The sequence below is a fragment of the Chlorocebus sabaeus genome, chromosome 1 (assembly GCF_047675955.1).
Source record: "Chlorocebus sabaeus isolate Y175 chromosome 1, mChlSab1.0.hap1, whole genome shotgun sequence".
In the NCBI taxonomy this organism is placed as follows: domain Eukaryota; kingdom Metazoa; phylum Chordata; class Mammalia; order Primates; family Cercopithecidae; genus Chlorocebus; species Chlorocebus sabaeus.
The window spans coordinates 38,258,944-38,286,878 of NC_132904.1; the positions used below are offsets into that span (position 1 = coordinate 38,258,944).

The 27,935-nt window shown below is 38.8% G+C and overlaps 1 protein-coding gene across 2 annotated transcripts in view; it reads right to left on the reverse strand.

The window, feature by feature from the left end:
* The window catches only part of ANO3 (anoctamin 3), a 466,581-nt gene that overhangs the window by 60,363 nt on the left and 378,283 nt on the right, over positions 1-27,935 (reverse strand). For both annotated transcript variants that reach the window (XM_008003915.3, XM_008003923.3), the window contains 3 exons: positions 4,968-5,050; positions 4,414-4,554; positions 3,366-3,530 (listed from right to left, as the gene is read on the reverse strand). In XM_008003915.3, coding sequence (XP_008002106.3) covers positions 3,366-3,530; positions 4,414-4,554; positions 4,968-5,050 — 389 coding nt within the window. The remainder of the gene's footprint in view (positions 1-3,365; positions 3,531-4,413; positions 4,555-4,967; positions 5,051-27,935) is intronic.

Consider the following 27,935-nt stretch of genomic DNA (forward strand, 5'->3'; position numbering starts at 1 on the left):
TTTTGATCTATACTTGCCATTATTATGTATATAGCTGTAAATGCTCTTTAGTTTGAGTTTTGATAGTATCATTGCCAGATATATTTTAAAAATCAGGTTGATGTTTACCCAGGAAGCATTATTTCTTTATCTAAATGCTGGATTAATTTGCACAACAGGTAATTATCTTTTTATTTAATTTTTTAAAAAATGTAATATGGTGCCTATGATAAGACTGCTTTACTAGTTTGTGATATTGTTTTACAATTTCTTTTATGATTGACAATCTACTTAGAATATCTACTTTTACTTTAAGCAGTTGTGACTATTTATCTTTTCCCCAGAAAGGCTTACATTTTCTTGAGAGTTTTCAAACCTACAGCACGGAAATTACATGGGTTGGGGGAAGGGTGGATGGGGAGATGTCGATCAATGGGTACAAAATTATAATTAGACAGAATAAATAAATTCTAGTGTTCTATTACACAGTAATATCTTTTTTTTTTTTTTTTTGAGGCTTGGTCTCATGTTATCATTCAGGCTGGAGTGCAGTGGGGTGATCACAGCTTATTGTAGCCTTGACATCTGCTCTCAATTGATCCTCCCACCTCGGCCTCCTGAGTAGTTGGGACTACAGGTGTGCACCACCACACCTGGCTTTAAAAAATCTTTTGTAGCAATGAGATCTCACTGTTGCCCAGGCTGGTCTCAAACTGATGGGCTCAAGTAATCCTCCTGCCTTGACCTCCCAAAGTGTTGGGATTACAGGCATAAGCCACCATGCCTGGCCCCTCTTCTAATATTTTAATCTCCTTTACATCTATAAATGTATCTGGCAAGATGATTTGTGGCTATTTACCTATCAAATACCATCAAGTATGGCTTCTTACTGCCCACAGTGGCCAAAAAAAAACCATCATATCCATACTCTTTACATACCAGTCATACCTCCAAAGCTAGGCACTGATTTACTTTTCCAATCTTATTTTTCTTTATTCTAATATGCTTCACAGACACTTCTCATTATTTCCATAAGGGCAAAGAACATGCATTTCTGTGCTTCTGTCCATTTGTGGGCTGAATTTCTTCAAACAACAATCTCCTTTCTGCTCTTTCTTGGCTGATCAGAATAAGCACCCTCTCTGTTTCTGTTCAAGTCTTCTGATCCACTGTCATAAAACTTTTCATGAGCCATAGATGACTTTTGTCTCACCTTACTCAGGGCCCTTTGTGCTTCAACTATTGTACATTCTTCATTGAATTCTTCAATTCTCTTTCCCCACTAGACTATAAGATCCTGGATAGCAGAACTATGACCAGTTACTATTATTAATTTTTTTGTCAACCAACCTACTTACAATAAGAAATGAGTCAATTTAAGATCAAATTGGGCGACTGCTTGTGTGACCTAGAAATAAACACAACTACTTAGTTATCTTTTCCCAGATAATAGGGCCAGTTGCAATAACCTCTGTCTACTGAAAAGCTGTCACAGTTCGTACTGATTTTGTTACAAACAAGATGTTTTACTATATACCAGAAAAGTATCAGCAAAAATGTAAAAATCTACAGTGTCTGTGCTGAAAATGACTCTTCCATCAATGTGGTGCTTGTGCAGTGCACAACCTATACCATCTTATATATACTACCATATAGGTTTCCCACTTCTATGTATTTTTTTCGATGTTTATTGTAAATTTTAAATTATGAGTCAAGAGCATAAATTATTTTACGGCTCGTTTAGACATAATGTAAATAATATTCTCTTTCTACAAATTAAACTGGACCTGAGCAAAGCAAACTCCAGTAGAAGATGTTAACTACTGTCCTCATAAAAATGTGTACTCATTTTATAACCGTGACTGTTCACTTTCCTCTTAAGATCTTCTCTGATTATTGTTTTAAAGTTGAATAGCAAATGGTCTCAACTCCCTCCAGGCTAAACAAGTAATGTCAGTATCAATCATATTTGGAACCATATGCATATTATCTATCTATATTACCAACCTTATTACTTATGTATTATAGTTCAGCTATATCAAAGAAATTATCTCATGATGTAAATATACTAACATTAACACTTAGTATATGCAAGTTATTTTAGCTCTTTGAATCTCAGTTTCATTATTTACATAATGCAGGATACTGGAGCTGTTGGAAGAATTAAAGATATTATCCTTAATGTGTCAATAGGTGCCTTCTATTTTCAGAGGAAATTGGTTCCCATTGATAGACCTTGTTGAAGACATAGGCCTATGCATACTGTTGTGCCATCAACCATGGACATTTTGTCCATAAGTTATTAAGTGCACGTGATGTTGAAACAAAAAGGTGCTTTCTTTGAGTAACTAGCACATAAAAATACTGGATGATTTAAGTTAAATAAGCAGTTGAAACATGAGGAACATGGTCATATAGAGAGTCAAAGAAGATAATAAAGGCATAGCAATGCCACAGCATGCCAGACTATGACAAAATGATATAGTTAGGCAAAACCAGTTATCTTTCTTATAGAACAGAGCAGGTATGCAAAGAGAAGCACTGGGAAAAGGAGAGAAAGGAAAGAAGGTAGAAAGGGAGGGAGGGAAGGAGGGAGAGGGAGTGAGAGGAAGGGAGGGAGAGCAAGGAAGGGAGGGAGAGCAAGGAAGGGAGGGAGAGGATGTGAGAGAGGGAGGGATTACGGGAGAGAGACAGAAGAGGAGAAGGAAGGAGAGGAGAGGAGGGGAGGGGAGGGGAAAAGGGGAAGAGAGGGGAGGGGAGGAGAGGAGAGGTGGGCAGAGGAGAGGAGAGGAGAGGGGAGGCGAGGAGAGGAGAGGTGGGGAGAGAGGAGAGGAGAGGAGGAGGGGAGAGGAGAGGACAGAGAAGAGGAGAGGGGGAGAACAGGAGAGAGAAGAGAGAAACGCTAGATTCAGAGAAAGAAAAATGGAGTAACTGCCTTATTGTTTTTCATTTCTCGTGAAGACTAATAGATAACAATACTTCGCTTTCAAAAAGATTTTCCCATATCTTTCCAACAAGTTTTCTTATAAAATGGAGTTTATTGGGATGATTTTAAAGCCCAAACAATTCTTTATTTGTTTGAAAAGTGCATAGCACCATCTCTAGTACACACTAGATACTAAAAGAATGGAAGCTATCATTAATCAGATTATAAACTCAAAATGCAGGGAAGATAATACAATTTGAATTTATTTTAATTTCAAAAATCTATCATCTAAACCAGAAAGATGAAATCTTTTCTGTTAAACTGAGTTGTCATTGACAGAAATGTGGCTTGGTCTTATTTTGGCTTCCATGTAAATACATTTCAAATATAAAGGAAACATAGACCTCTCCCCTTTCCACCCCTTCTTTATCTACTGAAGAATAACATTAGAGACACTTACAAGATTCAGCAACATAATGATTATGAAATTGATACAGACAGCAGCAGCAGATGTTGCAAACTGCCAGTATTGTTTGATGAAATTCCACTTGAATGATGCAAACTGTTCCATGACAACCAGGCGGTACACCACGACTCCAAACACTGCAGTGATCACCAAGGATATCTACAATATTAGAGACCAGAAAAAACATCCATATTTTACATCATTAACAAGTCAAAAGCAAAACCATAGATCAAATCTACTGTCCCCAAGAATTGAAGGTATTTACCTTTCCAAGAAAGGATATCTAGATTTAATTTTCTCCTTTAAGGAAGTTATATTCTTTTTTTTTTTTTTTTTTTTTTTTTTTTTCCCCGAGACGGAGTCTCACTCTGTCACCCAGGCTGGAGTGCAGTGGCGCGATCTCAGCTCACTGCAAGCTCCGCCTCCCGGGTTTACGCCATTCTCCTGTCTCAGCCTCCCGAGTAGCTGGGACTACAGGCGCCTGCCACCTCGCCCGGCTAATATTTTTGCGTGTTTTTAGTAGAGACGGGGTTTCACGTGTTAGCCAGGATGGTCTCGATCTCCTGACCTCGTGATCCACCCGCCTCGGCCTCCCAAAGTGCTGGGATTACAGGCTTGAGCCACCGCGCCCTGCCTGGAAGTTACATTCTAATCAAAATAAATAGGACAAAATTTGTCATTTTAGTATGATAACAAAGTTATCACACTAACATGTAAATTCTGCCCAATGTCCTCTTAAATGGAATGCTCATTTTTAACACAAGATATCTAATCCATCAGGTCAACTCATATAATTTCCATTTTATCTTAGATGATCTCTGTTTCTCCCAAAAAGTATTTTCTTTAAAAAGGTGTACAAACTGCCTTTGTAAAATCCCCATAACCTGTTGTGACTTCTGTTTGTTTAACTGTATGTATTACCAAGGTATTGGTAAGAATAAGGTTTCTGACGTTCTCAATGTCACAAAATGAGTTGGTATCATTGAACTTACTTCTAAATTTGGAATCCCAAAACATTTTGATATTGATGGCTATACTTTACCATGAAGAATATTCCTGAGACAGAAACAAGAAGACGAGTGACTTTGTCTGAGGAAGGCTGATGTGGTTCAGGTTTTCCCGTGATGGGATTTACGATCTCCATCTTATAATACTTGGCTTCAAACTGGGGACGAAGTGTTTCCTATGAGAAAAACTAAAGTTATCTAAATATCAAAGCCATAAACTAAAAAAAATACTCCCAAGAGTTGATACAATACTCCTAAATTTGGCCTACTTTTGTATTAAGTCTTCACAATAAAGCAGCCTTTTTAAAATAACATCAAATTGCCTTCCAAATAAATCCTGAGCAGTATTGTAATCAGTATAATTTTCCACTAATGTAATTTAAAGAAACAGCACAGAAGTGGTCTGAAAAATACATACTTCATTGATCTCTATTATCTTCATAAAATAATAAATTTTGTTAGTAGGAAAAATCAAGGGAAAAATCTAATGATGGTTAACTGTTTCCAGCCTGAATGCTAGGGCAGCAGATAATTTTCCATATCCTGTAATAGCCCAGTTTCCCTATTTCCTTGTATGCTAACATCTTACCTCCTCTTCTTCCCATTCGATAAGGTCCCAGGTATAGGTTAGTATACTCCTTCTCCTTTTCCAAAACTCCAGGAAGACTGTGGCTATAAAATATAAAAATGATAATTCTTTACACAAATCACATCATATTGCTTTTCTTCTTTATATTGATATATCTTATCTCATAATTAAAATTAAATTATTATTAAAGTAATTAATAAAATTTTTATTTTTCCCTTTTCCTCTTCTTCCTGTGTTTATACATCATTAATTAGTGTATCTATTAACATACACTGCTAGAGGGGTGTGATTTCTTTTACTGGAACCAAGAAGCAGGGACTTTTTGCCAGCACAGCTCATCAAAATGATGCAATCAATATTACTGAGCTAAATATTGACCCTTTTGACCTGTATATGCTTATTCAAAATCTAAAGACTCAAATAAAGCCTTCTCCAAGAATCACAATAAAGACCATGTGATACTTGTCCAGAACTTACACAGAGTTGGTGTAGGAGAGAGAATAAAAGAACAAACTCTCGTAGTGAAGGAGAAAAGAAAGACAAGAGAAGAAACTCTTGAAGTCATATTCTGGGTGGACTCTACATGGACGGAAAAGGACTCGGTGGAAAAAGTAAAGAAATTCCTGAACTGACAGCTTTTCTGTGTAAACAGCAAGGAGAACGATTGCTGTTTAATTTTTTTTCTAGATGGGCTCTATCTTACACCATTCAAGACTTTGTGGACACAACTAAGAACTCACATATACGTTTTAGAAATGTGTGGTACTAGGGCAACCCTCTTTAGGTCCCCTCCCATTGTATGGGAGCTTTGTTTTCACTCTATTAACTCTTGCAACTGCACACTCTTCTGGTCCATGTTTGTTATGGTTCAAGCTGAGCTTTTGTTCACTGTCGACCACTGCTGTTTGCCATTGTCACAGACCCGTCACTGACTTCCATCCCTCCTGATCCAGCGAGGCATCCATTGCTGCTCCCAACCAGGCTAAAGGCTCGCCATTGTTCCTGCATGGCTAAGTGCCCAGGTCCATCCTAATTGAGCTGAACACTAGTCACTGGGTTCCACAGTTCTGTTCCACGACCCACGGCTTCTAATAAACCTATAACACTCACCGCATGGCCCAAGGTTCCATTCCTTGGAATCCGTGAGGCCAAGAACCCCAGGTCAGAGAACAAAAGGCTTGTCGCCATCTTGGGAGTAGCCCATCCCATCTTGGGAGTGGACCACCACCATCTTGGGAGCTCTAAGAACAAAGACCCGCTGGTAACATTTGGTGGCCCGAATGGGGCTTCTCCAAAGTGGTGAGTAATATTGAACCACTTTCTTTTGCTATTCTGTCCTATCTTTCCTTAGAATTGGAGGAAAATAACTGGGCACCTGTCAGCCAGTTAAAAACGATTAGTGTGGCCACTGGACTAATGACTCAGGTGTGAGGCTTCCTGGGAAAAAGCTTTCTAACAACCCCCAACCCTTCTGGTTTGGGAGTGTTGTTCTGCCTGGAACCGAACCAGCTTCTGCTTTCACAATTTTCCTGGGGAAGCTGAGGGTCGACTAGAGGCAGAAAGTTGTCATCCCGAACTCCTAGCGTTGGCCAGTTGAGATCATGCCACAGCCAGAAGTCTCTACTCAACAGTCGCCCATGTGTGCACCCCTTCGTCTCCTTCTGACCCGTACCTCCTGGGTCCTAACCACGACTTTCTTGAAAGTGTAGACCCAAAATTCTCCTTACTTCTGAATCTACTTCCTCTGATCCCTGCCTCCTAGGTACTAATGCTTCAGACTTTCACTTCCACTCGCAAGTATTAGAGCAGGTTTTATCTCCAAAGGGACCTAAGGAAGCTCTACACTGTGTTCTTAAGCAACTAGGCTATGAACCCAGGGAGTCTTGTGCCTGGTGACTCTCCCAATTTAGGCATACAGATCTCGACATGGGCAGTTATGTGGGAACCGTTCCCCACCACCCTTGCCAGGGCCTTAGAACTGATGAACCGTTCCCCACCACCCTTGCCAGGGCCTTAGAACTGATAATCCAGTACTTTAACAACTGGAACTGGGTCTACAACAACGTAATAGATCAGGATGAAAACGAATTGAGTAAGTTATTCCTATCTAATTAATATTCCTATAGTGGCAAATGGGGCAACAAGCAAACGTCCTTCCACTATGTTTCCAAAATCCTTCTACAGAGGCAGAAAGGAGAAAGAGAGAGGCAGAGAGAGAGAGAGAGAGGAAGAGACAGAGACAAAAGGTGAGTCAGAGAGAGAGAGAGACAGAAAGTCAAAGGAGAAAGAGAGAAAGAGAAAGATAGAAATGGTAAAGAAAAAACAGTGTACCCTATTCCTTTAAAAGCCAGGATAAATTAAAAACCTATAATAGATAATTGAAGGTCTTCTCTGTGACACTATAACATGCCAATAGTACCTTGTTGTCAGTGTAAACAAGGGCGTAGCCCAAAACACTGAGACCACTGACAACCCACAGCCTTCCTATCAAAAATCCTTAACTCAGTAACCTGCGAATGGCCCAAATGCTTTCAATTGGTAGCAGCAACTGCTTTGCTAACAGAAGAAAGCAGAAAAAGAATCTTTAGAGGAAACCTCATTGTGAGCACACCTCACTAGTGTGAGGATAGTTCAGAGCTATCCTAAGTCAAAAAAAGCAAAAAGGTAGCTTACTAACTCAAAAATCTTAAAGTATGGGGCTATTCTGTTAGAAAAAGGTGATTTAACACTAACCACTGAAAATTCCCGTAACCCAGCAAATTTCCTAACGGGGGATTTAAATATTAATTACCATACAAAAGTCCAACCAGACCTAGGAGGAACGCCCTTCAGGAAAGGACTATAGATGGTTCCTCCCGGGTGATTGAGAAAAGAAACCACAATGGGTATTCAGTATTGACAGGGGGACTCATGTGGAAGCAGTTAGGAGAATTGCCCAATAATTGGTCTGCTCAAACGTGTGAGTTGTTTGCACTCAATCAAGCCTTAAAGTACTTACAGAATTAAAAAAAATCTCTATCTCAATACTGAGTCAAAAGGTTACCAACACCCTCTCTGAAACGAATTTGCATAAGAACTGTTGTTTATGCGAATGAATCTTGATGGGGCAGCTGGGTTGTTATGAAATACTCAGGAACCCAGCCCTGGTCTAGGACTCACCCTTGAGCCAAAGGCAATGTTGGGCACGCTGGTAAAGGACCATTAGAATACAGCAGCCTAGACCCCTTTCTTTGTGGTCAAGAGAGGCAAGAAAAGGGGTGCAGGACTGCTACATCGGTGAGCATAACTAATTCGATAAGCAGAGGTCCATGGGTGGTTACACACCCTGGAAAGGAATAAGCATTAGGACCATAGAGGACGCTCTAGGACTAATGCTCATCGGAAAATGACTAGGGGTTCTGGCATCCTTATGTTCTTTTTTCAGAAGTGAAACATTCCCCCCAAGGCAAAAATGCCCCTAAGATGTATTCTGGAGAATTGGGACCAATTTGACCCTCAAGACACTAAGAAAGAAGTGACTTATATTCTTCTGCAGTACTGCCTGGCCACAATATACTCTTCAAGGGGGAGAAACCTGGTCCTGTGAGGGAAGTATACATTATAACACCATCTTACAGCTAGACCTCTTTTGTAGAAAGAAGGGCAAATGGAGTGAAGTGCCACATGTGCAAACTTTCTTTTCATTAAGAGACAACTCGCAATTATGTAAAAAGTGTAATTTATGTCCTACAGGAAGCCCTCAGAGTCTACCTCCCTGTCCCGGTGTTCCCCCAGCTCCTTCCCCAATTAGTAAGGACCCCCCTTCAACCCAAACGGTCCAAAAAGAGATAAACAAAGGGGTAAACAACGAACCCAAGAGTGCCAATATTCCCCGAGTATGCCCCCTCCAAGCGGTGGCAGGAGGAGAATTCGGCCCAGTCAGAGTGCATGTACCATTTTCCCTCTCAGACTTGACGTAAATTAAAATAAACCTCGGTAAATTCTCAGATAACCCTGACGGCTATATTGATATTTTACAAGGGTTAGGGCAATCCTTTGATCTGACATGGAGAGATATAATGTTACTGCTAAATCAGACACTAACCCCAAATGAGAGAAGTGCCGCCATAACTGCAGCCCAAGAGTGTGGCGATCTCTGGTATCTCAGTCAGGTCAATGATAGGATGACAACAGAGGAAAGAGAACGATTCCCCACAGGCCAGCAGGCAGTTCCCAGTGTAGACCCTCACTGGGACGCAAAACGAGAACATGGAGATTGGTGCCGCAGACATTTGCTAACTTGCGTGCTGGAAGGACTGAGGAAAACTAGGAAGAAACCTATGAATTATTCAATGATGTCCACTATGACACAGGGAAAGGAAGAAAATCCTACTGCCTTTCAGGGGAGACTAAGAGAGGCATTGAGGAAGCATACCTCTCTGTCACCTGACTCTATTGACAGCCAGGTAATCTTAAAGGATAAGTTTATCACTCAGTCAGCTGCAGACATTAGAAAAAAACTTCAAAAGTCCACCTTAGGCTGAAGCAAAACTTAGAAACCCTATTGAACTTGGCAACTTCGGTTTTTTATAATAGAGATCAGGAGGAGCGGGCGACGGGATAAACGGGATAAAAAGAACGCCACCGCTTTAGTCATGGCCCTCAGGCAAGCGGACTTTGGAGGCTCTAGAACAGGGAAAGGCTGGGCAAATCAAATGCCTAATAGGGCTTGCATCCAGTGCAGTCTACAAGGACACTTTAAAAAAGATTGTCCAAATAGAAATAAGCCATATCCTCGTCCATACCCCTTATGTGAAGGGAATTACTGGAAAGCCCACTGCCCCGGGAACGAAGGTCCTCTGAGTCAGAAGCCACTAACCAGATGATCCAGCAGCAGGACTGAGGGTGCCCAGGGCAAGCGCCAGCCCATGCTGTCACCCTCACAGAGCCCCGGGTATGCTTGACCATTGAGGGCCAGGAGGTTAACTGTCTCCTGGACACTGGCGCAGCCTTCTCAGTTTTAATGACCTGTCCTGGACAACTGTCCTCCAGATCTGTCACTACCCGAGGGTTCCTAGGACAGGCAGTCACTAGATACTTCTCCCAGCCACTAAGTTGTGACTGGGGAACTTTACTCTTTTCACATGCCTTTCTAATTATGCCTGAAAGCCCCCCTCTTTTGTTAGTGAGAGACATTCTAGCAAAAGCAGGGGTCATTACACACCTGAACATAGGAGAAGGAAAAAGGGTAAATATATATGCAGACTCTAAGTATGCTTACCTAGTCCTCCACGCCCATGCAGCAATATGAAGAGAAAGGGAATTCCTAACTTCCGAGGGAACACCTAGCAAACATCAGGAAGCCATTAGGAAATTATTATTGGCTGTACAGAAACCTAAAGAGGTGGCAGTCTTAACATTGCTGGGGTCATCAGAAAGGAAAGGAAAGGGAAATAGAAGGGAACCGCCAAGCAGATACTGAAGACAAAAGAGCTATAAGGCGGAACCCTCCGTTAGAAATGCTTACAGAAGGACCCCTAGTATGGGGTAATCCCCTTGGGAAACCAAGCTCCAGTACTCAGCAGAAGAAATAGAATGGGGAAACTCACGAGGACATAGTTTCCTCCCCTCAGGATGGCTAGCCACTGAAGAAGGAAAAATACTTTCGCCTGCAGCTAACCAATGGAAACTACTTAAAAACCTTCACCAAACCTTTCACTTAGGCATTGATAGCACCCATCAGATGGCCAAAACATTATTTACTGGACCAGGCCTTTTCAAAACTATCAAGCAGATAGTCAGGGCCTATGAAGTGTGCCAAACAAATAATCCCCTGCCTTATCGCCAAATTCCTTCAGGAGAACAAAGAACAGGCCATTACCCAGGAGAAGACTGGCAACTAGATTTTACCCACATGCCCAAATCTCAGGGATCTCAGTATCTACTAGTCTGGGTAGATACTTTCACTGGTTGGGCGGAGGCCTTTCCTTGTAGGACAGAAAAGTCCCAAGAGGTAATAAAAGCACTAATTCATGAAATAATTCCCAGATTCATACTTCCCTGAGGCTTTCAGAGTGACAGTGGCCCCACTTTCAAGGCTGCAGTAACCCAGGGAGTATCCCAGGCATTAGGCATACAATATCACTTACACTGAGCCTGGAGGCCACAATCCTCAGGAAAAGCCAAGAAAATGAACGAAACACTCAAACGACATCTAAAAAAGCTAACCCAAGAAACCCACCTCATGTGGCCTGCTTTGTTGCCTACAGCCTTACTAAGAATCTGAAACTCCCCCAAAAGCAGGACTTAGCCCATACGAAATGCTGTATGGATGGCCCTTCCTAACCAATGACCTTGTGCTTGACCAAGAGACGGCCAACTTAGTTGCAGACATCACCTCCTTAGCCAAATATCAGCAAGTTCTTAAAACATTAAGAACTTGTCCCCCAGAGGAGGGAAAGGAATTATTCCACCCTGGTGACATGGTATTAGTCAAGTCCCTTCCCTCTAATTCCCCATCCCTAGACACATCCTGGGAAGGACCCTACCCAGTCATTTTATCTACCCCAACCATGGTTAAAGCGGCTGGAGTGGACTCTTGGATACGTCACACTTGAGTCAAACCCTGGATACTGCCAAAGGAGCCTAAAAATCCAAGAGATAACACTAGCTATTCCTGTGACCCTCTAGAGGATCTACACCTGCTCTTCAAGTGACAACCATGAGGAAAGTAAGGAGAATCATAGATCCACATGGCCCTCCCTTGTCATATTTTTCTTTTTACTGTTCTCTTAACCCTTTTCACTCTCACTGCACCTCCTCCATGCCGCTGTACTGCCAGTAGCTCCCCTTACCAAGTGCTTCTATGGGGAATGCGGCTTCCCAGAAATATTGATGCCCCATCGTAGAGGGATTTTTCTAAAGGAAACCCCACTTTCACCACCCAAAACCATACGCCCCTGCACTTCAGGCCATACATTTCAATCCCTGTATCTTTAACCTCCTTGTAAAATATGTCTTTTCCAGAATTGAAGCTGTAAAACTACAAATCGTTCTTCAAATGGAGCCCCAGATGCAGTCCATGACTAAGATCCACCGCAGACCCCGGACTGGCCTGCTAGCCCATGCTCTGATGTTAACGACACCGAAGGCACCCCAGGGGTCTCAATTGCACGATGCCTACTATGCCCCAATTCAGCAGGAAGCAGTTAAGAGCAGTTGTCAGCCAACCTCCCCAGCATCACTTGGGTTTTCCTGTTGAGTGAGGACTGAAAGACAGGACTAGCTGGATTTCCTAGATGGACTAAGAATTCCTAAGCCTAGCTGGGGAGGGTGACTGCACCTACCTTTCAAAATGGGGTGTGTAACTCAGCTCACACCCAATCAGGTAGTAAAGGGGGCTCACTAAAATACAAATTAGGCTAAAAGCAGGAGGTAAAGAAACAGTCAAATCATGTATCACCTGAGAGCACAGGGGAGGGACAATGATTGGGATATAAATGCCAGGCATTGGAGATGGGAGTGGGCAACTTCCTTTGGGTCCCCTCCCATTGTATGGGAGCGCTGTTTTCACTCTACTAAATCTTGCAACTGCACACTCTTCTGGTCTGTGTTTGTTATGGCTCAAGCTGAACTTTCGCTTGCCATCCACTACTACCATTTGCCACCATCACAGACCCGCTGCTGACATCCAACCCTCCGGATCCGACAGGGTGTCCACTGTGCTCCTGATGCAGTGAGGTGCCCATTGCCACTCCCCATCAGGCTAAAGGCTCGCCACTGTTCCTGCACGGCTAAGTGCCCAGGTTCATCCTAATCAAGCTGAACACTAGTCTCTGGGTTCCACGGTTCTCTTCCATGACCCACGGCTTCTAATAGAGCTATAACACTAAGCGCATGGCCCAAGGTTCCACTCCTTGGAATCCATGAGGCCAAGAACCCCAGGTCAGAGAACAAAGGCATGCCGCTATCTTGGGAGCAGCCCGCCCAATCTTGGGAGTGGCCCACCACCATCTTGGGAGCTCTAAGAACAAAGACCTGCCGGTAACAACTGGATGAGTCCGACTGCTTTATAGCTGCCTGTGTGTGGAAAGAAACTAACATTCCCTAGGCCTCAATTTTTTAATCTATAAAATGGAAGCAGTAAATATCGCGTCATATCAGTTGTTGAGTATTTATGAGAATTAAAAGGATTAATCACCATAAAAGGCCTGACACTGCCAATAATATATTTGACAAATATGAGTTTCTCTTTTTCCCTTTATTCTACTTTATGGCAACTCCTACTTACTAGTCTCTTTCTTTTGCTACTAAGCGGATATCTGGGTTTGTTTCTTTGTTTCATCAGGGACAGTTTCCAAATGTTGTACCCTTTAACCCTCAAAGCATTATCTATTCTCTTAGAGGGTAAAGGGCAGAGATGCTATCCCTGTTGTTTTCTACCCTCAGAGAAGGTCAGAAATGTCACGAGCTCTCTGTAGATCCTCTTAGCTTCTCTTACACAATCCTTTGGTTCTGTGTGTGGTGAAGGTTGGATGGGGGCTAAATCAGATCAGTAGAAACCAAATGGTGAACCAACTGTGAACAGAGAAATACAGACTGAGTATCCCTACAATGGAATACTATGCAGCAATAGAAAGAAATGTTAAGTATGGACCCACACATGGAAGGATGCAGGGAAGTTTCCTACAGCGTAGAAGGACCTTGAAAACACAGCGCTAAGTGAGAGAAGCCGGACAGGAAGGATCATGTATTGTGTGGTCTGCTTATGTATGATCTGCTCACATATTGTATGATCTGCTTACATGAAATACCCAAGGAAGACAAATCCACAGTCAGGAAATAGATCTGTGGTTGCCAGGGGCAGGGACTTTTGGGGGAAAATAGGGAGTGACTGTTAACAGGGACCTGCTTTCTTCTGGGGTAATGAAAATGAAAATGGTCTAACACTGATTGTAGTGAGGGTTGTGCAGCTCTGTGAATACGCTAAAAAACCATTGAATTGGACACTTTAAATGGGTGCAAATTATATTCCAATAAATTATTTGTAGAAACTAAAAAAAAAAAAAAGAAATGTGTGGTACTAAGATTTTTTCTCCTTTCTTTATAACTAAAAATCAGCATCAGTATTAGTTAGAAAAAAAAATACAAAGTTCATAGTTGCATTTTCTTACCTTTCATGACATTTACAAAGCCCTCTCTCACATATGTTTTAAATTCATTGTCACTGTCATAACATTTTTAAAGAGATATGGCAAGTGTTATCATCACGTGGATTTTGGAAACAAAGATGCTAATTGGCTGTGACCCTGACAATAAATGGCAGAGCCAGGACCAAAACTCTTGCTAGTTACTCTCCACCTACAGTGTCTGACTGGTACATTCCTCAGGCTGTTTTTTGTTGGTTGGTTGGTTGGTTGGTGTTCAGATTTTTATTTTTTCCCTAGGACTACCATAAGTAATTACTCTGTACTGATCTTCAGCAGTTTTAAAAGAGTACAAATGACTAAAAGAAGCAAGACAGCCAAAAATTATTAACAGTAAGAAAAACTAGAATCTCCAAGCACTGGATCTGCTTTCAAATAGCAGACCAGAATCACTGTTACCAAATGAAATATTCATAACTTAAGAGGAAAGTGGAATATAGAGGAAGTAAACAGAAAAAGAGATACAAAGAAAAGGAAAACTGAAAAAAAAAGTACAATATTAAGTAAGCAAGTACAACATATAGTGATTCCTAGGCTGGGACTTAAGGTTTCTAATATAGTCCATGACATTTAGAATGCTCTGTCAAATCCTAATTATCATTGGTCTCCGTCAAGGCTTAAAGTTTAAATGTGTCTGTCACATGCTTTCTTCTTAATTTATATTTTCAGCATATGCTTGAGCAAAAAACATCTTTCACAAAATATAAAAAATAAAGGTAATCTTGAATTTGGTCTGATTTTAGCTTGAAGGTAATAGCATTAGAGAAAATATATTGAATCTTTCTCAGAAAGTAGGGTGTCCACTTTCAATTTTAATATTAAGAGGTAACCTTTGTTAAAAATCCATGCTCAGCTGGTGATATATGTATTTTATTCACGGCTTATTTATTTCAACTTTCAGGTAATCCACATTCTCACTTTTTAAAATTGTTAATTAGCAAAAGGGTATACAGAATAATTGAGTATGCAAAACACTAATGAAATAAATTGGCATTTACTAATCCCTACTAAAATTATTAATAAAAATACAATTAGTAATACAAATAGCTAACTTTGAAAGTTAAAACGGTGGTTGCTTCTGGGGGTAGAGATGATTGGCAAGAGGCTCAAGGAACTATGCGAGGCATTGAAATCTATGTTTTAACAGGGGTGATGGTGGTTATACAAGTTCATTTATTTTTCAGAAGCGACCATAGTGTTCTTCGAATCTGTGGATTTCACTCTTAAGCAAATTATAACTAAAAATTACAGAAAATAATTTTTAAAATAATAAGTGATTAAAAATATTATATGACTTGATTCTTATGAAAACCCTCTTTGCTTTCCGAATCTTTTTAACTCCCTTTTTTTTTTTTTTTTTTGAGACAGAGTTTCACTTTGTCCCCCAGGCTAGAGTGCAGTGGCATGATCTTGGCTCACTGCAACCTCTGCCTCCTGGGTTCAAGTGATTCTCTTGCCTCAGCCTCCTGAGTAGCTGAGACTAGAAGTGCATTTCACCATGCCAGGATGATTTTTTTTATTTTAGTCGAGACAAGGTTTCACCAAGCTGTCCAGTCTCGTCTTGAACTCCTGAGCTCAGGCAATTCGCCCACCTTGGCCTCCCAAAGTGCTAGGATTGCAGGCGTGAGCCACCACGCCTAGCCCCAACCTTTTTAACTCTCGTGCTTAGCATTAGCGGGACCCCATCTTGCAGTGAGGGGCTGAAAAGAAAGCAGGGAGATGGGATGACCATATGTCATTCCACAGTCAGTTCCAGGGTGGTTGCAAACCTAAATTATGAACATAGGCAACCAGCTTGGATTTGAAGGGTAGGCTGAACAATAAAAATGTCTGCACATTTTTCTAGAACAGTTGTATTAACCAGCCTTGGAAAGGAGAAAGGGCTTCTATTTATGCCAAGATCTAAGCAAACAGATGAAGCAGAAGCACCCAACTTAGGTGATCTCAAGGTTCTCTCAGGTATATAAATGCATGTGGCTTAGTATAAATATAGAAGAAAAGGTTGGGGTCGACCCTAAACAAAAAAAGTATTTAGTTCATCTAGACACACCCAAATTTCATAAATTTGAAATGAAATAAACATCTAACACTGCCCTAAGTCATCAGCCAGATTTGACTCACTGGCTCATATCTTGTCTATTCCGGCATAAATATTGGGTTCCAACTTATGGAAATGTGAGATGGAGGCAAAAAATTGTTAGGGTCTCAGTTCAGCGACTGTTCTCTTAGAAGGAGTACATGAATTTAAATCTCAATCTTGATAGCAGAGGAAAAGAGGATGAGAAAAGGGGTTGAGCTGGCATCTTGATCAAGATTGAGTAATGGACATGGGAATTTCAAGAGGAAACAGAAATCTGTGAAAAACTCTATGAATCTATGACTTTGAATAAAGTATCTTATAATCCATTTTATTGTAATTGCTGGTGAAAAGTTTGGCATGCATAGTTAAGTCTGGAATCCTGGCTGGATCAGGTGGTCTCTGAAGCAAGCAGCAGATTAAAAGAATACAGCAGCATTAATGACAGCCCCAGATCAAATCAGGGGTGAGAATTGAGTGGTTGGAAGAACTGACGAAGTGAATCGGGAGGATTTATATAGTTGAACATTTTAGAGCTTCAAAAAATGTCAATGCTCAAGCTACACTTTAGACCAATTAAGTCAAAATCTCCAGGAAAAATATCCCAGTATCAGTACTTTTTAAAGCTCCCAAGGACTTGAAATGTGCAGCCAAGGTCGATCACAGTAGCCTAGAGAATAAGCAGTTGTGCTGATGGAAGAGGTAGAAGAGCAGTCAAAGTCATGGTTACTGAGGTGGTAGAACCTCAATACAAAAATTATAAGGTCAAGCCAGCAGAAATAATACTGTCATTTTGTTTTGACTTCCAACTATTTATAAAGTATTTTAATAATCACTTTAGATACATTACTTCTAATGTCTATAACACCCATTCTCTTAACAGTCAACAAAAATCTGAACGGGAACTACATGTACAAGGTGTATATGAAATGTTCCATAAAATGGCTATTGTTACTAACCTTCAGCTTAACATATGAGAAATTTGGAGTACTGAGAGGTTAAGTGACTTGCTGAAGTCACATGGATGATAGGAACCTAAGTCATTCTAACTCTAATATTCATACTCTGTCTACCACACGATGCTTCCCTGAATAGACATGAAATAGGTTCTGATAGGTGGGAATGAAAATCTGAGAACAAGCTGTGAGTGTCATCAATAAAGAAGTATCCTGCAGATAGGTAGATAGGGATGTAGAAAAAACAGCAGAAATGAAATAGCATGGGGTTCAAAGCACAGAAATCTGATATATAAGAGCAAAGGAATAATGGCTCAAAATAAAGATGGCAACAGAGGGATGGTGAGGAGGGGAAGGAGTGTATTAAACTTGTTAAATGTTAAAATAAAGATAGTTAAAAATAAAAGTGTATAAAATGAAAGTCATTAAATTTATAAAGAATAAAATATCAAATCAGATATAGATGTAAGGAAGGCTTGTAAATATAGATGCATATATAGGTAGGTAGACTGACAAATCTAGATACACAAATAAAGCACACACACATATATATATAAGCATTAGCACTGACTGTTTGTGGGAAGCGGATTAGGGAGCATTTTCACTTTGTTCATAGCAGACATTGTACAAAGAAATGTGTGCTGCCTATGTTTTTTTAACCACTCTGGAAAGTTTATCAACTCCTTTCTTTGGTCCTGTGAAACTGGTCTGGGGATGGAGTCAGAGGATCAGAGGCCTCCACAGGAGAAGGACATTTTTGTTATTAGGGGAAAGTCAGGTTTGACATGACTCACGGAGGTGAAAGGGATATTCCAGAAAAGCTGAAGATAATAAAGCATAACTCTGTTCCTTGGCAACTATACATTGTATTTACTTTTCACACTTGCCTCTCTGACAACGACACCCTCTTCTCAACTTAAAAAACATTCAAAGATGAACAGGCTGCACTTAGCTCTTATAGCTCCATTTCCTCAGTTTACAGTTCATAGCACAGAGTGTCAGAATCATAGAGTCACAAATGTAAGGGAGGTCAGATGCTGCATGTGGTTTGTTCCAAGTTATTTACTTTAAATTTAAAGACAACAAGGCCCATGGGGGTTGAAACGTATCACTGAGCTTGTTTAGAAACCTTCCAAAGCATCTACAGCACTTTATTATAACTTATTACACTTGTCCTTACACATGATTTTTACTACACTTGAAGTTAAGTTTTTTTAGTGTCTTTTTTTCCTTAGTTTTCTTAGTGTTTGGCACACTGAAAATGCTCAATAAATGTTCATCAAATTGAACTGAATTATTGCATAGAATCTAGTCATAATGTAACTCCTAGTCTTGTCATCTTTCCATTATTCCAGGTTTTCAAATTATGCTTCAAGGAATCTCATTGGCAATATGGGAAGGCCTGTAGTCCCAGCACTTTGGGAGGCTGAGGCAGGTGGATCGCCAGAGGTCAGGAGTTTGAGACCAGCCTGGCCAACATGGTGAAACCCTGTTTCTACTAAAAATACAAAAACTAGCCGGGTGTGGTGGCACACACCTACAATCCCAGCTACTCAGGAGGCTGAGGCAGGAGAATCACTTGAACCTGGGAGGCAGAGGTTGCGGAGTTGAGATTTCGCCATTGCACTCCAGTCTGGTGATAGAGTGAGACTATGTCTCAAAAAAGAAGACAGACTCTTACCAGGGAAGCCCCTTCTTTATCTGCTTTATATCTTGAACAATCAAGATCAATTCTAGTTGAAAAAATAATTATTGCTTAACAATTTTTGAAAACCATGGTACTATACTTCCAATGTGGTTGATTGGAAAGGTCAGTTCAAACACAAATGAAGTTAAATATGTCTGAATATGAAGGAAAAATGAACTCCAAGCATTGTTTTCATCAGAACAGTTAAAGACTTCAAGCCTTCTCAAAAGAAGGCCCAGCTGAAACAATAGTTAATCAGGGCAACAACTCAGATTGCCAGTTTGGACAGCACCCAAGTACTACTAAAGACTCCTCCATTCCCTAGGTTTATTTTCAGCATCATCCTCAAGCATAATGTGCTTTCCCAACGCACTATTGCAACACCACTACACATAAGGTAGAAATAGAAACCTTGCTAAACAGGTTCTGCATTTGGCAAAAGAGCCATGAATATGGGACATTTTACACTCTCCATGCCTGGGGAAGATTACTTGGTCTTTTTGGTGAACACCTTATAGAAATGTAATGCATGGAGTTCTCTACATGAGCACAAAGTAGACTAATGGATATGAAGAGCCTGTAAATGTGTGAAGAGGCAGATTTTGAACATTTGGACTGAACTGTATTTGACATAGCGCAGTATCTGGAACTAGTTGCTTAAAACCTGCTTGTCTTGTTAAATTTCCTCTGTTCAAGGACATGGAATCTCTCTCTAATTTTACTTCAAATTTCCCTTTCCTTCCTTTCTCTAAAAACATTAAATAAGAAAGAAGATAGTAAAGCTAGCATTTGAAGCCTAAGTATTGAAAGTCTTTACCAGTTTCTGAAATCAGACTTGACATCTTTCCCCCACCTTGCAAATTTCATGAATAAGAAACTACCTATAAGCATCATCATGTCTATTAAATTACAATGAGAACTCCCACTCAATCTTGACCAGAGCAGACTCTTAACTTGGAAGCAGAGTCCTTCTAAAGGTAACTCTTCTGGTCACTCAATATTCTATTGGCATTTCTTTATTAAATAGACATTTCAGTAGCATTTATTCAAATTGAAATGGATACTCTCAATTGAATTGCTAAAATATTGTAGGTGTCCACACTTGATAAACTAGTCAGCTTTTTGCCATGTATTTTTCATAAATGCAATATAATCTTTTAAAGCACAATATTAATTTTTCTCAAGCCTTTTCCTCATCTAACCATTCAGTGATTTGACATACTTTCTTTAATTCAGTTGAATATTTTCTAATTAAAAATGTAACATCAACAAAAACAACGGGAATAAGCACCTTGTCTTATATACTTCTGAAATCTAGGGATAGAGGAGTGCATGCCATCTAGTTGACCTTTAATTAATATATGTTGAAATAATTAATTAAAAGTATAAAGAAGAAAATAAAAGTCACTAACAATCCCACCATGAATAAACAGCTACTATTAAAATTTTGGCATTTCTATCCAAGGTAATTTTCTTGAGCAGTATATTCAGGACTGACACCTTGCTGATACTCAGAAGTATGGCCATACTAACTGTTAATTTATAAAGGAAAAAACAAAAACTGAACCTGCAATTGAACTCCTCAAAGACTTCCATCTCCTTACTGGCTAGCCTATCCTTCCCACAGAACCTTCACCAGGACCAGATACCTGTATAGTCAGTCCCTGGAACAACTTGTGACTCCAGAAAACTGCTCCAGAACTAAGATCTTCATCTATTCAAACTGGCCAGTACTAGAGCCCTAAACATTATTCAATGTTTGCCTTTTCAACCTATAAGTATTTCTCTGGAACTGGATATAGTACCGCAGTTAGACTGTACTTGGCACCATAGGTAAACACCAACCAGTATAAAATAAATTACTGACTTCACCTTTAAAATAATAATTGCAATGAAAATTATCTTTTTGATTAAGTAATAATGCTCCTCAGAACATACAGGAACAGCAGTGTGGCACTGAACAAAGACCATGGATTAGAGTAGGGATGTTCTGGGTTTGAATGGTGCATATATTTCTAACTGTCTGACTGTGGACAAATTACTAAATGATGATAAAATTCTGCTGTTACTACTTAAAATGAGAATAATAAAACTGTATTCATAAGAGTGTTGTACAAATTAAGTGAGAGACAATTTGTAGTAGTCTATGCTTAATCCACTGGAAGGCCATAATAAATTGTAATAACCAATTTTCTTAACACTTTAGTTTTTACACATACCAAGAACTTTGTCTTAGTTTCCCCCGCATGAAGATAATTTTCTGCTAAGAAAAACAGATGTATTGTCAATTATTTATATTTCAATTGTTTCGCTTTTATAAAAATTCAGTCACAACCAGTCAGCAGTTCCCACAAGATACTTTCATATTTTGTTCATGATCTAGGAAATGGCATATTGTTTCTTTTCTCCTTTTTTTTGAGATGGAGTCTCGCTGTGTCGCCCAGGGTAGAGTGCAATGGTGCGATCTTGGCTCACTTCAACCTCCGCCTCCCGGCTTCAAGAGATTCTCCTGCCTCAGCCTCCCGCGTAGCTGGGATTACAGGCCGGAGCCACCATGCCCAGCTAATTTTTGTATTTTCAGTAGAGACGGGGTTTCACCATGTTGACCAGGGTGGTCTCAAACTCCTGACCTCAGGTGATCCACCTGCCTCGGCCTCCCAAAGTGCTGGGATTACAGGCATGAATCACTGTGTTCGGCCTTCTCCTTTTGTATTTAAGACTGCAAAGCTGCCTCTAGAGTAAATAATTTAATCCCAAACTTATTTTTTGAGAGCACAATGTATGTTCATCGTTACACTGAGCAGAAAAAAAGGCAAGGAATTGCACCATATTGCCAAAGAAAACTGGCATTTATCGAGCGCTTACAAAGTCCTTGAGTTTGTGCTAGATATTTTTACATTAAGTCACATCATCTTCACAACAACTCAGGTTGACTAAACATTATTCATCTCACTCATTATATAAACAAACCGAGACTCTTAGAGGTTAAGTTATGTGAGGAAATTGCTTGGCTGGAATGCTGAATTTCTTCCATGGTTTATTTCAAACATAATTTGGAATATAACTTTCTTGGCTATATAATCTGTAACTTCTTTCTAGGAAGAAATTAGCATCACAGATAAAAGGTTTAAACAAGTTTCTGATACAGCTAAATGAGACAAGGCACTTCTGGGAGGTAAGCTGCTCATCCCTCTAGTGGCCCATCAATCACTCAAAGGCCTGTGACTTGACACGCTTTCCTTTCTGAGTCTAATAATATTTACTAACCAATTTTTTTTAAATAAACGTTTCTACTAAGATATAAATCTTTGCATTGGTCTGTTAGAGGACTTTTGCTTCACAGCAAAACTCATAAAATTATGAACCATGTTCATAGCTTAATTGTTTGAAAATATTTCTTTTATGAGACCACTATGTCTGAATTTGCAGACATAGTGCAGTTAAGTATGAAGTTAAATATGTCTGAATATAGAGGAAAGCACTGTTTTTATCCAAAGAGTTAAAGACTTGGAGCCTTCTCAAAAGAAGGCCCAGCTGAAATAACAGTTATCAGAGCCTTATTTTGGCTCTCTATTCAGGAGTGGTATGTTGATTTGCATATGTCCTATGATACCTAACACAGGTAATGGAAGAGAAATAAGATCTGAATACCTGGAACCAGAAACTATGGGAAATTGTAAAGATTTCAACTAATCTATGAAAGACACGAGAGATTTTGCCAAATTCACAATAATCTTAAAAATGTACATAATATTGCCAATGAATTATGAAGCTGAAAGAAACTTTGAAACTATCAATAATAAAAAAAGAATTAACCATGCTAGAGAAAGAGGAAAGACTGAATTACTTTTATATTCTTTATGAAATATTTTTTAAACATCATATAAAGAGATAATTTAAAATCTCTAAATTTGCAGACAAATATAGTCCAAAAAGCATTACAGAGATGCGTTTAGCAGTTAGTTGATTAAAATATTTTTAATTTTCTGGATTTTGCTTTTTATGTATGTTATTTTGGAGTTTTAAAAAATTTATAAATTTGTGGTTTTTCCATTCTCCTTAATTTTGCACCTTATTTTGTATTGGTATTTTTGTAATGTTTTTCTTAAAAGAGGCTTCCAAAATTGTATATCTCGTCTCATGAATGGCTATAATGCATTAAAAACTTATGTGCCAGTCATGTTGTTACATATTCTACACATGTTTACTCATTACATCCTCATACCAGCTTCATGTGTAAGAAACTGTTCTATTGCTCTTTTACCGGTAGTAATACTGTTCAAAAGTGAACTTGACTCTGCCCCAGGTTTCTCTGACTCCTCAGATGGTGTTACTAGTTTAAAGTACTTATATTTAAAAGAGGGGATTCATTTTAACTTTAATTGGATCTTTTTCAGGAAAAAAAATATTCAAGTGACTTAATACTTTCTTTTGCTCTCTAAACAAAGAGTGAGGCAGATAATTAGAAAATCCTAGCATATCTAATTTGTGGTTTTCTCCTAATTCAGGACAAAAATTGAGTTCCTTTTCTGTAGCTAAAGAGCTTGTATGAACTGTCAGCTTAGTTACCCATATGTTTTCAATGTTCCCTGCAAATTGTTTAAGGTATGTATAGTCCTTTCACTGGATGAGCAAGTCTTTTGTCATTGTTATTTGCTGCCTACGAATTTGATTTCAAAATCTTCTTCAGGTCATGAATAAATTTCCTTTTCCTTCTGTCCCTGCTTTTGAGCCAAGGAACAAATCAAGATTCTTCCTCAGAGTGTACACACCTGCCCAGGCATCTCACTCTCTCCTCACTCTATCTGCTTCAAGTCACAGCTCCCTGGTGAGGACACTCTGCTGCTGAGGTTATTATTTAGCTATAATAACTTTTTCTAACTAGACAGAAACAAAGTAGGTATGCCGGTATTTTCTAATTACCTGCCTTAAGTGCTTTTTTAGAAAGCATTAATGAATTACATGGATCTTTTCCTAGCAGTGGTAAGATAAGTTATAATATTATCAAACTTCCAGTTTACCACTTCATTATATTTATGCCTGGTTGTAACATCACTTAATAAGTTAAGTCCATATAAAAATAGTTGATAGTTAATAAATTGGGCAAGAGTTGCTTAAACAGATTAGACTATATAATAAAATTAGGGTTTTACAAGAATAAAGCTGCTATAAGAGTACACTTCATCTCACAGGATTCAATCAGTTACGGTATCTCCACAAAACAGAATATCACATATTGTTAAAGAGAGCCGTCTCATTTCCCTGCTAGGCTGCCATTTGTAGGTTGAAGAGTCACTTGAGTGCTGGAAAGAAAAGGCTTTATTTCAGAATTCTTCTAATAGCAAGAATCTACAGGGAGCCTAGAATTCTCCATTTTAGCAATAGACTTCTTTCCCCATATTCTACACACACCTTTCTGCCTGTGAACATGTACAATTGGTCCATCGAGACTAATACAACTGTACTTTTTAACCCTGTTCCTATCAGTTACTTCAAGAAGCCCACAATTTCCAGATCATCCCTCACTCCCCAGGAACTGATCTTCATGCCACCGGGAACAGGGATTGCCTTTGTGATGACTGCCCACTCCTTCCCAACTTTTGAAACAAATTCAGTATTCCCTTTTTTACTCAAAGTCAAGGCAAAGCCTTTTGTATCCCTTCACTTTCTTACTCTAACTGAAACCTGGGACTCCCCTAAAACCCCGCTTTCCATGTAGCACACTCAAGTGATGGCTCTTTGTCTCCTATGTCAATACATACTGATAATGAGATAGTGAATTTCTTGCTTCTTATTGCTGCTTTAGGACCATTTTTTCTCCCTCCTCCTTAAGAATTTACAGATTTGAATCTCATATTATCAATTCACGCTTCCTACTGCCACTCCTTGTGGTAGTCATCTTCTGTTTCCTGGAGACATTTACCCAACGTCTATGAAGATTTTAAACTCATGTCTTAATATAACTCTTATCAACATACTCCCAAAATTATTCTTGGAAATTACAATATACACAGATAATCTTTCCAGTACTCTGGTTTCTCAGTTCTTTGATCTCTATCTTCAAAATTGTTTTCTCCTACTCGATTTCACTCATGTACTCCCACAACATATTTTTGATCAATAATAGCAGGTCTTCCACGATATTCAATAATCACATCCATAGTTCCATTTCACTCCCTGTAAACTGCAATTCCAACATTCTCTTGAGCCAGATTATCAACTCATTGATCCTATCATAGTTTTACTATCCTTTCCTCCCTTTGTGCCTTCACTTTTGTCTTTACTTATCCTAATGGGCAATCATTATACTCACTTGGGTGCAAATGCCCTCAACTCTCTAGCTCTTGTTTCAGTTTGTCGTAAGCCCACGGTTTAAATACGACCCTAGTTAAACTCATCACTCCATCTACTATCTATTTGTACTCATGCACATTAACATAGCTGGAGAAAAGCATAGCTATTCTGAGTGAATTGTTTTATTTTATATTAATGATTACTAACTTCGAGTAGATCTTTGAGGCTGCCACGCTGTCATACTTTCTCTCTCCCTTATTATTATTATTATTATTTTATTATTCTTATTTTTGAGGCAGAGTTTCTCTCTTGTTGCCCAGGCTGGAGTGTAATGGCGCAATCTCAGTCAAGCCACTCTCCTGTCTCAGCCTCTCAGGTGGCTGGGATTACAGGCATCCGCCACTAGGCCTGGCTAATTTTTTTCTATTTTTAGTACAGACAGCATTTCACCATGTTGGCCTGACTGGTCTTGAACTCCTAACCTCAGGTGATCCGCCTGCCTCAGCCTCCCAAAGTGCTGGGATTACAGGTGTGAGCCACCATGCCCAGCCACTTTCTCTCTCTTTAAAAAAAAAAAAAAATCTGATACCTGTACTCCCAATGCTTTCAGTTGTCAATGTTTCTGTCTAAATGACTACCACCAAAACCGTATCTACCCACTTATCTATCCTTGTGTCCATATCCTCTACATTCTTACATGTTAGAAGATTTCTGCATCTCTAGTTAAGGCCAACTCTTCTTGTGAAATAGCTCCTATCACTAACCACCTACCAAAGGAAACTGCTCACGGATCTATATGCACAGTCATATAAATGTGGCCAAGGAATGTCCTTAAGTGAAAAAAAAGTCAAGTTTCAGATCTGAATGGGCCAACGATGAGAAGAATATTCTAAAAATAGGAAAAAGTAAACTTACAGTTGTCTCATGAATAGTATATTCACTTTTTGTTATTATTGTTGACAAATATATTAATATTTATTCAATCATTTATCAATTCACTCATTTATTCTTTCACTTATAAGTTTATCCAGCATTTGCTCTGTGCCAGACATTAGTCTAACTAACCCTGTGGATAAAGCAATGCAGAAAACAGACAAAAATGCAAGCTGTCAGGAGCTGACTTTTCTAGCATGGGACTAGATGAGAAATACATACATAAATAAGATACACAGTATGTTCGATGACAATAAGTGCTATGAATAAAATACAGCAGGGAGGAGTGAGAATAGGTCAGGAGAAAAGGGTTTCAGTTTTACAAAGTGTGATCAGAGAAAGTCTCTCTGGCAGGGAAAAATTCAGTTAAAAATAAAGAAGAATTTACTCATTCATTTTTCATGAAATTAATATTCATTGAGCAACTATTATGTGCTGAGAGATGCAAATTCAAAATAATTTAATATGTGTTTGCATACTTATTGGATTCCTCTCAACATTCATTCATGCTGATACTGAAGCTTCAATTTTTATCATCTCCAAAGAAAAATTATTATATTTATAATCAATTAAGTCTAATTGAGTTTGACTACTAAGTGTCCAATAACACATAATTACTTTATTTTAACTTGACTCCCCACACACAACTAAGAAGTAGTATCACTTTCTTTATTGTACAAATGAGAAAATATTCTTGGAAATGTGATGGCAATTATCCAAGGTTATGAAACCATTAAGTGGCAAAACCAGGATTCAAAACAAAGAAACTGTGACTTGGTAGCCTGAGCTTGCTCTACTCAGCGAACTGCTTCCTTGGTGATTATAAATCTGGAGAATCTAGCCAGAGACGGAGCCCCAGAGTGCTAACACTGAATAAAGATTTCATGGGGCCACCTCAGCGACGAAGTCATTCTGCTAACATGTGCGGAGGATGATCACCTCAGCAAAAGTATCATTCTGAAGAAAGTATTGTTTATTTTTTAAATGTTTCCATCATCTTGTAACAATGCTATCCTCTACCATTTTTGTTTTTGTTTGAATAGAACCGGAAGGGAAGACAAAAAGATATAGTGGACACTATGTGAGACCCTAAATAATACAGAAAAATATCCAAGCGAATATTTTAAATCTATGAACAGCTTCAAGCATTACTAGATATCACATAGAAATTACTGAAAATGTCTGATTTACTACTCTGAATTTAATAGCTGCACTATGTCAGTGGTTTTGAAAATGATTGTGCAATCGCTAAAATAATGTTGTGAAATTATTTATTTTCTTGTACAAAATTTCTTTCCATTATATATTTAAATAGTTGTAAAGGTTATGATTTCCAGTGCTTTATAAAAATGGACATTTTAAAATAAATATACTAGTATTTTATACCTAATTGTGTCTCTTTAAAAATATACCTTTAAAAAGCACTTATCTGTTGCAAAATTTAAATTGTTCATTTTACCTTTAAATCTATTTCCATTTAATTTCTACTTCAAAATATTTCTAATATATATTTATGTTTGAAAGTGTTGATTATCTTGTCATAGTACTCTAAAATAGTTTTTAAAATGAGGTAGAAATTTTTAAAATTTTTTAAATTTCTTGTGACCATTAGGCTCTTACCTTAAAAAACAGTTAGAATTGAGTAATCATCAGAAGTAATAAAACAATATAATCGATTTTAAATTTTAATGACTATTAATTGCAAAATCTAAGACTTTGTTATAAACATATTCTTAAGGATATCAGTAGGGTTTGTGTTTGTTTTTCAATTGGTATTTTATACTGTTATAATATGATATTTTCAATTATATATTTTATAATACATTTCAGAATATT